General features: G+C 35.6%; 1 protein-coding gene and 1 long non-coding RNA gene across 2 annotated transcripts; both read left to right on the top strand.

Annotated features, from left to right (window-relative positions):
* Positions 1–213: 213 nt before the first annotated feature.
* Positions 214–5,961, top strand: LOC111398679 (probable serine/threonine-protein kinase SIS8). Its single transcript, XM_023025711.1, has 11 exons — positions 214–349; positions 968–1,491; positions 2,999–3,039; positions 3,597–3,665; positions 3,766–3,866; positions 4,344–4,422; positions 4,504–4,602; positions 4,690–4,758; positions 4,913–4,962; positions 5,060–5,236; positions 5,417–5,961. Exons 2-11 carry the CDS (start codon positions 987–989, stop codon positions 5,523–5,525), a joined length of 1,299 nt encoding a protein of 432 aa, XP_022881479.1. The 5' UTR covers positions 214–349; positions 968–986; the 3' UTR covers positions 5,526–5,961.
* Positions 5,962–11,381: 5,420 nt separating this feature from the next.
* On the top strand, positions 11,382–13,310 carry LOC111398680. Its single transcript, XR_002703380.1, has 2 exons — positions 11,382–12,078; positions 12,849–13,310. It is a non-coding gene; the product is annotated as an uncharacterized LOC111398680 (long non-coding RNA).
* Positions 13,311–13,546: the final 236 nt, after the last annotated feature.

Raw genomic sequence — 13,546 nt, 5'->3', positions numbered from 1 at the left:
TATATATATATATATATATATATATATATATATATAATTATACTTTGAAAACAATTAAATTATTTTTAAGTAATGACCCACCGGTTCACCTGTCTGATCAGTAACCCGATGACCTAGTACCTTGACTGGGCCGATGTTCGGGTCGGGTCTAATAACTATGCTTAACACACAAGACTTCAATTATAACTTTTTTCCTGTTTGATTTGTGTAGCATTTTGTTTAAAAATTAAGTTCTGTACATCTAGGTACTTGCTGATAGAATCAACCTCCCATGTAAGCTCGTCAAAGGGAGTTATTATACCGGCACTGATGATGGAGCTGTGAACCTGATAAAATTGGATAATGGAAGGTAGCAACTTCCTTGAATGTTTGTTCTTGCTTGTATGCTGGTTTTGGTAACTTCTTGTCATGTAATTGATCTTCTTCTTATCATATGAGTATGATGAGTTTCATCTCTGTTAATGTTTTTGAGATGTCATTGAGCGACATCACATTTTAAGCTTGCAGGGCACTTCATGGTTTATCATCCCCATTTCAAATTTTTCGTTTATTTTCATGTTGCAGCTTTTGTTAGCTGGTGTAATTCACTTTCCTACTGTGTAATTCACTTTCCTACAGTATACTTTGAAGAAGAATCTAAACTCGTCTAACATTTCCTGTTCATTCTAGATTGCACATTTTTTGTACCCTCCACGAGACTAAAAATCTACTATTTAATCAAACTGCTGTTTCCATATGAAATAATTTTCTTCCTATATCATTTCGATTCTTGTAATTATTTTTGCATTCAACAATTATTCTACAGAAAAAATCATCGAGGTCCGTAAGAATTCAAATAAAGACGCAATTGTTATTGCTTATTTTTTAAATTGATGCAGTGAGTTTGTGCTGATTTTTTGATTGTTGCAGTGAGTTTATGCTGTTTTTTATTGATGCATTCAGTTTATGCTGTTTTTTATTGATGCAGCGAGCACATTATTGATCTAATGGGGGCTCCAGGCACCCTAATTCCTACTGAGGTACCCAGTGGTCATCATCGAAATTTTGGGTTAGATACAAGTAGTATCGCCTCTGTGCTGGGAATTGCCAAAAGTTTGTGTACAGCGTCAAATGAAGGAGTGAAGTTATTTGGTGATGTTTCATGCAAAGAGAGCATAAATGATTTTCCTGAAGGATCGGCAGCACAACAGCTAGAAGGAAACCATGCTGTTTCTAATCCTGGATGTCATTCATCTTCTAATACATTAGTTGCAGAACATCTTGCGAAAGGCCAAACTGATGAGGTGATCCAAAGTAATGGCATTGCAGTTGGTGGTGGCCTTGATCAGTTATCTGGAGATAAAGATGAATCTACATTGGAAGTGATGGAAGTAGCTTGCAGTGACCAGTCTAATGCTAGCAAGGTGCACAATTTGCCTATTGACCCTGTGTTGAATGGGGTTTCCGGAATTTTGTGGGAGGATCTTCAGATTGGTGAACGTATTGGTATAGGTAAAGTCTCAATTCATTACATTTATTCTCTCATTGAAGGTTGAGATTTGTTGTGACATTAGAGTAAGGTATGTGTGTGGGTGTGTATTTTTCTTTTCTTAAATTTATAGAATGGATGTTGATAACAGGGTTTAAGTGGTCCAGCTTCAAACATAAAAATTAAGATATTGATAATTTGAATAATGTTTTGATAGTACCTTCTCAAATGAAATATGAATGTATCCCTGGGTACACAAAAAAGTAGACATGGAGCGCAGAATTACAAAGGAAACGTCGAGTATTAAGAGAAATGGATATGTATTTCTTCAACTGAGCAATTACAGAAATTGATAGTGATAATGGCATGTTTAGAGAGCTGCCCCTCTTCCCAATTATTCACAGATTTTTTGCCAACCCCGTGAATGCCTTCCATTTTCTGTTTCCGCCTCTTTATTCTTTCCTAACCAACATGAAACCTGCATAACTGACTTCCTCCCCAACAACCCAACAGATCCAGTTAATTAAAAATAACAATTCCTAGTCAGCTCCTCTCTTGTGACGCCTCTCATACGTAAAACGTACAGGTGGCTTATCATGTTTCTGTGGTTTAAATGTTCACTGGATCCTTGAATTTGTTGACTTAATGTTCACTGGATCCTTGAATTTGTTCGAGTCATCAACCACTGCTCTTAGTTCATAGAATTGCTCATGAATGGTCTTTCTGTAGTCAAAGTTAACTGTCTGAGATATCTTTTCTGACAGCTGCCCCCAACAAATTGTAGAAGAGGTTAAGAAATTAGATGTCTTTCCAATAAAAGTACATCTTAGAGATTAGTTCGAGCATGGGGCCTGCTTCATTATGGAAACAATTTCTTTCTCTATTGATTTTGCCTTTAATTGTTACAATGTTATTGCAAAGGATCTGCACTTGCATTGGACGGCAAACCTACTGTAGTCTTCTCATTTTCTTCTGTTTGATATCCTCTGTAGGTGCATTTTTTTGCTGCTTAATGATTCTTTTCTATTTTATTTATTTATTTATTTATTTATTTATTTATTATTATTATTATTATTATTATTATTATTATTATTATTATTATTATTATTATTATTTAGGGGTTTCTGAAGATGTACTACTTCTGGTATTTAACGGCAAAAGGAAAAAAAACATGCACGAGGTTTTCCTCAATGTGGAAACTTTTTACTGAACAATGGTTCACAGCTTGTGTGGGTTGCCTGATCATTTTTATTTGGTTAAAAACTGGAATTTACTATGGTAGGTTTAATATGTTTGAATATTACTTTTACTTCTGAACAAGTCCGTAATCGTATTTGTGGATGCTAAACAAACCACATACATGCTAGATGGATGGTCAATTTGTCGTGAAAATTGCCTTTTTACCTGCTAGACTTTTATTACTTTCTAATTGCAATATGTTTTTCGACTTCTGTCAGAAACCAAGGTCTATACTGGAGTTTGCTAGTGTTTCTATTCTGAACATATTCTATTTCCTTCCATATCTTGCAGGGTCATATGGTGAAGTCTACCAAGCAGAATGGAATGGCACGGTAAGCTTTATATTTATGCATTGATCAGATCTGTTGATAATTTCTTTGAAGTAAGAACTTCACAGGCATGATATTATTCAAGCATCTTTTCATTGCATTTCAAGCCTCGTATGTAGTTTTTTTGTCCTGCTTACTGAATGTAAAGTGAAGTCAATGCAATATTTGGACCACCTAAGATCTACACAAACTATTGTAGTTTCAAATTATCGTGGTCAGGTTATGTGCTTGAGTTCTTAGCCAAGTCTATCTTTGGAGGAGGTGTGTCGAGCTTCGTTTGTCCTTGTACAACAATAGCAATCTCTAACTCAGTTTAAGCAAACTGGGCTCGAATGCATTCTAGTCATATGAGCCACCTCTTCTATAGCGTCGTCCTTGAAACATTTTGCTACCACATCAGGCATTGCTCATTTTGGTGTAGCTCTCTCTTAAACCTGGCTGACATTTTTTGGTGTTTGCATATCTTCACATGCATAGAAAATCATTTACCTTGTGCTGATATTAGACATATCGCAGCTGATTTTGAATTACTTTGTTACATTAATGTTATTTCATGACAGGAAGTTGCTGTTAAAAAATTAATGAAACAAGACATCTCAGGCAATGCACTCGCACAATTTAAATGCGAGGTAAGTGCTAATTTAGCTCATTTTGTCTTGTGGACTAAATACCTTAGGAACAATATGGTAAATGCTCAAACTTTGTTCACTGTCATTTCTATTTATGCAGGTCGATATCATGTTGAGGCTGAGGCATCCAAATGTTGTTCTTTTCATGGGAGCTGTAACAATTCCCCCGAATCTGTCCATATTGACAGAGTTTCTACCAAGGTTTTACCTCAATGCTCATGTTACAGGCTAGGATGGTTTTGGCTGTCTTAGCATATTCTTAATCCCGTAGAATGATTGCTTCTGTCCATGTCTCAGACAAGTAACCCCAGCTTGCATGCATACGCACTAGGATGGTCAACTGGGTTTGCGGACTTTGTCTGTGGATTACCTTTGTGTGTTATCTTCTTTATGAGTTCCCTTTTTTTCCTTTCCTCATTTTCCCTGTTGGGTGGGGTGAGATGAGATTGTTGATGCCCCTTTTCATATAGGCAAGCTATTACAAAGAATCGTGTCTTTGTTGATTCTACTGCCTTTTTATGAATGAAAGGACACGAGTTAGAGATATCCTATAAAATCATAACATCTGCATGATCTGTTGGGCTTCTTTTGCAATATAAATATAACACAAGTTGATGTTATGTTTTCGTTTGTCCCTATTGTTCTATAGTTGTTCACGACGTTTTCTTCTATATGCAGGGGTAGTTTGTATAAGCTGCTGCACCGTCCAAATATCCAAATCGATGAAAAGAGGCGAATAAGAATGGCTCTTGATGTGGTATTATTTGGATAATCTTGTTCTCTTTTACTTCAGTTATCAGATTCCACTCCCATCTGTTTATATATCATTTTCTTGCAGGCCAAGGGAATGAATTACTTGCACACGAGCCAACCTATCATTGTGCATCGTGATTTGAAGACACCAAACCTCCTTGTTGATAAGAACTGGGTTGTCAAGGTATGGTCTAATGATTACATTTTCAGTGTGATACTGGACCTACTTTTTCGCCCCACTGATTTTAATCTCTCATGCGCTGCTTGCTAGGTTTGTGATTTTGGGATGTCACGATTGCAGCACCATACTTTTCTATCTTCAAAGTCAGCTGCTGGAACGGTAATGCATGTTAGACTTGGGTTATCAATTAATTATTCAGTGTGCCCACCCCTCTCTTCCCTTTTTGAAAAATGGAAATATAAAATAAAATGGAAGGACAAAAATTTACAACAACAGGAATGATTTACTGGCTTTTTTGTTATTCCATATGCAGGCAGAGTGGATGGCACCAGAGGTTCTAAGGAATGAACCCGCCAATGAGAAGTGAGTTGAACATGATGTGTACTTCATATTTGGTAGAACATGATTTTTCTGGATAGTTCTATTCAGAATCTTTTTGATAATTGACTTCTATGTGCAGATCTGATGTATATAGCTTTGGAGTAATATTATGGGAGTTGGCAACTTTACAAGTTCCATGGACGGGAATGAATTCGATGCAGGTTGTTGGAGCCGTTGGATTCCAGGGTAGATGCCTTGATATTCCACTAACGGTGGATCCATTGGTTGCGGAGATAATAAGTGACTGTTGGAATCGGTTAGTTTCCACATCTCAGTGTCTGATACTTGATTGAATGCATTGTGTTCCTGTTCGTGCTTGAACTGCAGTATGCTACTAGTATTATATTGTACTGTCTAAACCACGTATGGTGTAGCTAACAGATATGAACTATTTGACCCCTTGGGAAATCTAATTTGTGACATTCTTCTGCTGCAGAAATCCACAAGCACGCCCTTCTTTTGGCCAGATTATCGCCCGCCTCAGGCGTCTGCAGCGTCTAAACATGCAGGAAATGAACTCGTGTAAATCCCCAGTGGTGGTGTAACTTGTAGATAGATGCAGAGTGATACGCAAGTTGTTGGATTGAAAACTGTTGGTTGATTCGAAGTCTGGACTCAGCACAATCAGTTCAGAACAGAACATAATGAATACCATACGTCGACAGCTACATAAAGTGCAGTTGGCGATGCCATTGGAGTACTAGGAAAGCTGGTAATAGTAATTTGTGCATGAAGTCTTAAAAAGTTTGGAAGGCATCTTCTTAATAATAGGATAAGAGTTGAAAAAGGGTACTTTGCCATTCATTTGTAAGAAAGTCTCTTTAGTTTTACAATAGAAAAGAATGAAAAAAAGAAAAGAGTATTGGAGAATCTGTTGAGATCATCAAAGGGGCAAATGTACAAATTTGGTCTCTACGGGTGGTGCCAGGGTGAGAATTAATAAAAGTGAAACAAATAATATTTGTCTCGTGTCATTTAATATACTTCCCTTTTTTTTTTTTTTTTTTTTTTTTTTTGTTTCATTTTCTCGGGCGCCAAAGGAAAAATGGTGAATGTCGAGAAACAAACCTGGAAGGTCGTATTTTATGTCAGCAAATATTTGAACTATACGTTTTTCTGTTTTGGTGGTCGCCGGGGTGTTAATTTGTGTAATCTAAATCAAACATCCCATAAAATTTGGAACTAGCCAACTAGGTTTGACATGAGAATTTTTGAATCGGAGTCGAACGTTAAAGTTGGACCTCAAATACAAAACTTTTATATATAAAAATTACATTTCAAAACTAAGCACATGTTTGAGTCACATTTTAGAAAAAAAAAAAATGCATTATTCATGTCAAATCAATGAGAAATATGTGGTTAAAAAATAAGGAAAAATTTTAGATTTACGTGTAATATTATTTTATTGAAGAATATGTGGTTGAAATGATGTCAAATCACTGTTGAAGAATGTATTTTTTTTTTTAAATAATGTGATCAAACAAGGCCTAATAAATTTGTTTCAAAAATGGAAAACTTTAAAAATAAATAAAATAAATCGAGATGACACCCACTCTTCCCCTATCCTGACCTTTAAAAAAATTCAAAAATTTTAAAATGTTTCTTATTTTTTCAGATTACACCCCACCCGCATGGAAGCTCTCCAAATTTATTGCTAACTGTGTTATATATGATTAACTATGGTCAAATTTATTTTAAGTATGAATGTTTGTGACCATTTAATTTGTGTTGTATGTAATTAAGTCATTAACACGTGTTATGTGTGACTAACTGTGAACAAATTTATTTTTATAGTGATTAACTATGATTACATTTATCCTTAGTATGACCATCTGTGATTGCCAAATTTGTGATTTTATGTAACCAAGTCAATAACACATGTTATCCGTGATTAGCTATGACTCAATTTGTTTTCAGTGTGACTAATTGTAACAAATTCGTCTCCAGTATAATTACCCGTAATCAAGTCAATTTTAACTATGATGGTGTGTCCGGTCACAATAATTACATATTTGTTCACAGAGTGTCACCACAAATAAATTCGAACATATTCGTCATCTATCTCAAGAATAATACACAAACAACTACCGCGGAAATACCACTTCAAATGTCCTAAAACTTCCTCCAAGACACTCATTATATATCTCAGGGTCACTCTGTCCATCAAAGATCATTTCAAACTGAAAAAAGAGCAGCTGATAATTTTCCCTCAAATTAAAACTGTCTTACATCAATAGATTGAGGAAGGAAAACAACATTGCAAATTTTTATATCACCGTTGGATCAATGATAGAGCTGCGCTTCCGAGGAAGAATTCCCTAGGCGGCTCTATTAACCGGAATTACCACGTATGGTGTAGCTAACAGATATGAACTATTTGACCCCTTGGGAAATCTAATTTGTGACATTCTTCTGCTGCAGAAATCCACAAGCACGCCCTTCTTTTGGCCAGATTATCGCCCGCCTCAGGCGTCTGCAGCGTCTAAACATGCAGGAAATGAACTCGTGTAAATCCCCAGTGGTGGTGTAACTTGTAGATAGATGCAGAGTGATACGCAAGTTGTTGGATTGAAAACTGTTGGTTGATTCGAAGTCTGGACTCAGCACAATCAGTTCAGAACAGAACATAATGAATACCATACGTCGACAGCTACATAAAGTGCAGTTGGCGATGCCATTGGAGTACTAGGAAAGCTGGTAATAGTAATTTGTGCATGAAGTCTTAAAAAGTTTGGAAGGCATCTTCTTAATAATAGGATAAGAGTTGAAAAAGGGTACTTTGCCATTCATTTGTAAGAAAGTCTCTTTAGTTTTACAATAGAAAAGAATGAAAAAAAGAAAAGAGTATTGGAGAATCTGTTGAGATCATCAAAGGGGCAAATGTACAAATTTGGTCTCTACGGGTGGTGCCAGGGTGAGAATTAATAAAAGTGAAACAAATAATATTTGTCTCGTGTCATTTAATATACTTCCCTTTTTTTTTTTTTTTTTTTTTTTTTGGGTAAATGATTTTTAAGGGTGTTTGTAGATCCATGGTTACCTTGACCAAGTTCCTTTAAACCTATGCAATCTAAAGAGAAAGTAGAGATTGCAAGTGATCTGATAACCAATGTTTTTTTCCAATTGATTAACATGTTATTGGTTGGGGCAGAGCCCAATGAAGTCAAACCTGGAAGGTCGTATTTTATGTCAGCAAATATTTGAACTATACGTTTTTCTGTTTTGGTGGTCGCCGGGGTGTTAATTTGTGTAATCTAAATCAAACATCCCATAAAATTTGGAACTAGCCAACTAGGTTTGACATGAGAATTTTTGAATCGGAGTCGAACGTTAAAGTTGGACCTCAAATACAAAACTTTTATATATAAAAATTACATTTCAAAACTAAGCACATGTTTGAGTCACATTTTAGAAAAAAAAAAAATGCATTATTCATGTCAAATCAATGAGAAATATGTGGTTAAAAAATAAGGAAAAATTTTAGATTTACGTGTAATATTATTTTATTGAAGAATATGTGGTTGAAATGATGTCAAATCACTGTTGAAGAATGTATTTTTTTTTTTAAATAATGTGATCAAACAAGGCCTAATAAATTTGTTTCAAAAATGGAAAACTTTAAAAATAAATAAAATAAATCGAGATGACACCCACTCTTCCCCTATCCTGACCTTTAAAAAAATTCAAAAATTTTAAAATGTTTCTTATTTTTTCAGATTACACCCCACCCGCATGGAAGCTCTCCAAATTTATTGCTAACTGTGTTATATATGATTAACTATGGTCAAATTTATTTTAAGTATGAATGTTTGTGACCATTTAATTTGTGTTGTATGTAATTAAGTCATTAACACGTGTTATGTGTGACTAACTGTGAACAAATTTATTTTTATAGTGATTAACTATGATTACATTTATCCTTAGTATGACCATCTGTGATTGCCAAATTTGTGATTTTATGTAACCAAGTCAATAACACATGTTATCCGTGATTAGCTATGACTCAATTTGTTTTCAGTGTGACTAATTGTAACAAATTCGTCTCCAGTATAATTACCCGTAATCAAGTCAATTTTAACTATGATGGTGTGTCCGGTCACAATAATTACATATTTGTTCACAGAGTGTCACCACAAATAAATTCGAACATATTCGTCATCTATCTCAAGAATAATACACAAACAACTACCGCGGAAATACCACTTCAAATGTCCTAAAACTTCGTCCAAGACACTCATTATATATCTCAGGGTCACTCTGTCCATCAAAGATCATTTCAAACTGAAAAAAGAGCAGCTGATAATTTTCCCTCAAATTAAAACTGTCTTACATCAATAGATTGAGGAAGGAAAACAACATTGCAAATTTTTATATCACCGTTGGATCAATGATAGAGCTGCGCTTCCGAGGAAGAATTCCCTAGGCGGCTCTATTAACCGGAATTACAACCTCCTCTTCCTCCACCATCTCCACACAGTCGGCAAGGTTCAACTCTCTCTCCACCACTGCCTAATCGCAATCCCTAGGTTCCAAATCGAACAACTCACTTGAATCATAAGCCACCCACAGGCACTCTTCTAGTGCGAAAACACACTCAATAAAGTAGGTCTCAACATCGCCCGTAGGTCATTTGACTACACTATAGGAGCAGAGGAGTACTTAGCCACATCATCGCTGCTCGTCACCGCAGCAGCGATGCCTTGCTGTTGCACCGCCGCACGCATCGGATTGTCGCTGCCTATGGCGATTCTTCTCTACGGGTGGGTAGGGGTTTCGTTGATCGTAGAGGCGCTAGAAAAGAAAGGGCTCTGCTTACGTCGTGGTGGTGGTGGCGACAACTTGATTTTGGGGACAGGGGCAGCGATAGATGGGTATGGTGTGGTGGATAAAGAGATCGAGATGGAGAAATCGAAAATGCGCAGGGGATAAATTTTGGGGTGGGTGAATATAGATATTGTGCTTAATTAAATTCATTAAAATGTTATTACCATCTGATATTTGAATTTTAAACTAATTCTCCCTTATTTATGTTAATTAGTATTTAATTGTAGGTTTTTAGAAAATTACACACTGACCTATTTTTTAAGTTAACATATCATTAATCAGACGCTAAGTTAATTCATAAATCAGGTGAAAATTATTTATTTAACATATATTAACCACACCCACACCACAAACCACCCTCGCCATTCTCTCTCTCAATTTAGTCGTAGAGGAGTGGTGCAGTGGTGATTGTGTTGCGGTGGCAATCAGACCAACAGCTGAAGCCTTTAATAGCCGTAGTGATAGCGGTTAAGGTGGGGTAGAGATGGTGGCGGTGCTGGGGGATGGATAGAAGTGTAAGGGGAAGATGAGTGAATGTGACGAGGAGGAAGGATGAAAGTGATTTTGTAAGTATGGGCGACAGTGGCGTTTGAGGCGGAGGACGAATTTCCGTGGAGGACTGCGGGAGTGTGGTCAGATTCGGAGAGCAATTTATCGAAAGCGAGCGAGATGATGACGGTGTTAAGATTTTGGGTCCATCTTAATAAAGTCAACCTTGTTAAGAGGAGTGACCCAAGATCTATTTAAGTATTTCGGTATTTAACCGATATGTAATTTATTCCCTTAACATGCCCCTGCAAGATGGTGGCTCTTTTTGAGCAGACAAATCTTGAAATTCGTGTGCTCATTTTTGAGACTTAAGCGGATCGAATAGCCGTTGGAGTTTACTGAGGTATGATACTATGTTAAGATTTAGAGCCCATCTTAATAAGATCAACCTTGTTAAGAGGAGTAGTACAGGATCTTTTAAATTGATCAATATTTCGTTATTTAACCAAGGTGAAATTTTTATCCCTTAACATGTCTCGCAAGATAGTGGCTTGTTTGAGCAAACCAATCTTGCAGTCCATGTACTCATTTTTAGAGTCTTAATCGGATCGAATTGCTCATTGGAGTTTAATGGGCTCTGATACCATGTTAAGATTTGAGATTCATCTTAATAAGGTCAACTTTGTTAAGAGAAGTGGCCGAAAATCTATTTAAATTGGTCAATATTTCGGTATTTAACCGATGTGGAATTTATTCTCTTAACATACCCCCACAAGATGGCGGCTCTTTTTGAGTAGACTAATCTTAAAATCCGTGTGCTCATTTTTTAGATTTAACCGGATCGAATAGCTCATTGAAGCTTACTGGGCTCTGATATCAGATTAAGATTTGGGGTTCATCTTAATAAGGTCAACATTGTTAAGAGAAGTGGCCCAAGATCTATTTAAGTATTTCGGTATTTAATCGATATGAGATTTATTCCCTTCACATGCCTCCTCAAGATGGTGACTTTTTTTTAGCAAATCAATCTTGAAATCTGTGTGCTCATTTTTTAGGCTTAATCAGATAGAATAGCTCGTTGGAGCTTACCGGGCTCTGATATCATATTAAAATTTGTGGCCTATTTTAATAAGGTCAACCTTGTTAAGATGAGTAGTCCAAAATCTTTTAAGTTGGTCAATATTTCTGTATTTAACCGATGTGAAATTTTTATCCCTTAACAGACGGAACCAGTTATGTGAAGTGAGCTACAGTAATCGAAGTGCGTGACGAGCAGCTCGTGCCGGGTGTACATTGCTTCCTTCATCAAACGGTGCTAGAATCTAGTGAAAGGTTGATCTCAATCACATTCCTGCTATGGGTCTTACTGGGGCTGCAAGCACAATCAAATGTTGATCTCAATCACATTCCTCGCCCTATCCCAAGTTCTGTTGTGATTCTACATGAGACCCGTCAAGGCTATCAGGCAACCTCTCCGATAATTTGTCTCCCCATTTCCTGAAAAATATAGCTTCACTTGCAATGTTGATGTTGTATTAAAATAACATGTTTGGTCAGATTTTTTTACTTTCGTTATACAAAGCGAAGTAGCGCAAATTATTTAGTTCCAGAAAATGAGTCTATAATCATGTCAAAGGCTTAAGATAGTCTCAAACAGTTGTTCATTTTTCTGGTTTTTTATTTTACTTGCTATTTTTCTCCCATGTGAAGCCCGCAACAAGTGATTATATTGTCAAAGACACTGGGAATTGTAATCCACAATTTATGAGTTGTACAATTAATCAGGTAAAGTTACTGCATTTTGTATTCAAATTTTTGTTGATTCATAATTTTTTTGGGTAGTGGACTGGGACTGAAATCTTTCGTCAATTAAATTTCTAATGAGTTTACGTTAATTGAAGCTTTTATATATGTTATTGCTTCCATACAATATGGACATCAAATTTTTATTTTTATTTTTAATTTTTTGGAAATTGCTTTCCAGTAAGAGTTGTAGTGTGTGTATGTTGATTATGATAAGTATTTTCTGTCTCGAGTGGTACTTTGTGACTTGTTTTGGATATATTGTGACCTGAATATTGTTCTCGGGCCTATTTTGGGTACCAGCTGAGTAAGGTTTTGTGAACTGATTTTGGATAATTTGTGACCTATTTTCTCATCTTGATAAAAGGGAATATATTTTTCTATATTATTTCACGATTTATTTTTTTTTACTAAAATACAAGTGTTGGTATGTTGTCTATTATTGGTACGTTGTCTGTTATGTAAATTAGGTTTTGTGACCTTATTTTGATAATTTTTGAGTTCTTTAAATAAAATGTGACTTGATTTAGATGATATGTGACCTCAACATGATAAGTGTGACATGATGTTGTATTATTGCTTGATTTCTAAAAGATCACAAGTTTAAAACATGAATAGTTAATGAGTTATTTTGTAGAATAGTCACGGTCACAAAAGAACACGTCACAATTAGCATATTTGTTGGTCACAGTCGCATGTTTATGGTTGTGTTTTAGGTCATGGTCACATGTCTGACTTTCTATTTTGTGCAGGACTGGAAATATTTTGATAAAAGAAAGCAAATGGTTTCTTGACAAGATCACAAAGTGCCATCACGGACTTCATGATGAAATTTAAGGCTTCACCAAATGAGATCCCTGAAGACACTTGTTACACTTACCACATGCATTGAGAGAGATCTTTGTCCAAACTCTAACTTATTCATTATAAGTGGCTATGGAAGGTTAAGCAACCAAACAAGGAAGAGATTGATTCAACATCAATGGCAGATATATTCAATTTTCAATTACCGAATTTTGTTTTGTGACTGGGCTATGATATGTTGGAATAGATGATTGAACAACCATCTAAAATGAGAGGGGAAATTAAAGACAGATGATTGAATGATTGTTAATAGAATTACTTTGAAAATTATTTTTCATTCATGATGTTTTAGGTAGATGTTGTCTTTATATGAATTCAATTTGTTTGTATGTATGAATGATTATTTTTCACCTTCTTAAAATTCTAAGTGACTATTATTCTTGTGTACTTTAAGCCCCTGTTTGGTAATGAAAATGGGGGGAATAGTGTTTTGTTGAAAAAATAAGTGGTTGAAAAAGAAAGAAAATTTTTCGATTTACGTGTAATATTATTTTATGAAAGATTGCGTGGTTGAAAATAGGAGAGAGAAAAATAGAATGTAAAGAAATATAATTTAATGGGAATCAAACAAGGGCTAAATGAGAAA

This window comes from Olea europaea, chromosome 8 (genome assembly GCF_002742605.1).
Source record: "Olea europaea var. sylvestris chromosome 8, O_europaea_v1, whole genome shotgun sequence".
Lineage (NCBI taxonomy): Eukaryota > Viridiplantae > Streptophyta > Magnoliopsida > Lamiales > Oleaceae > Olea > Olea europaea.
The sequence above is the reverse complement of the archived record's forward strand: the minus strand, read 5'-3'. Positions and strand labels throughout refer to the sequence as shown.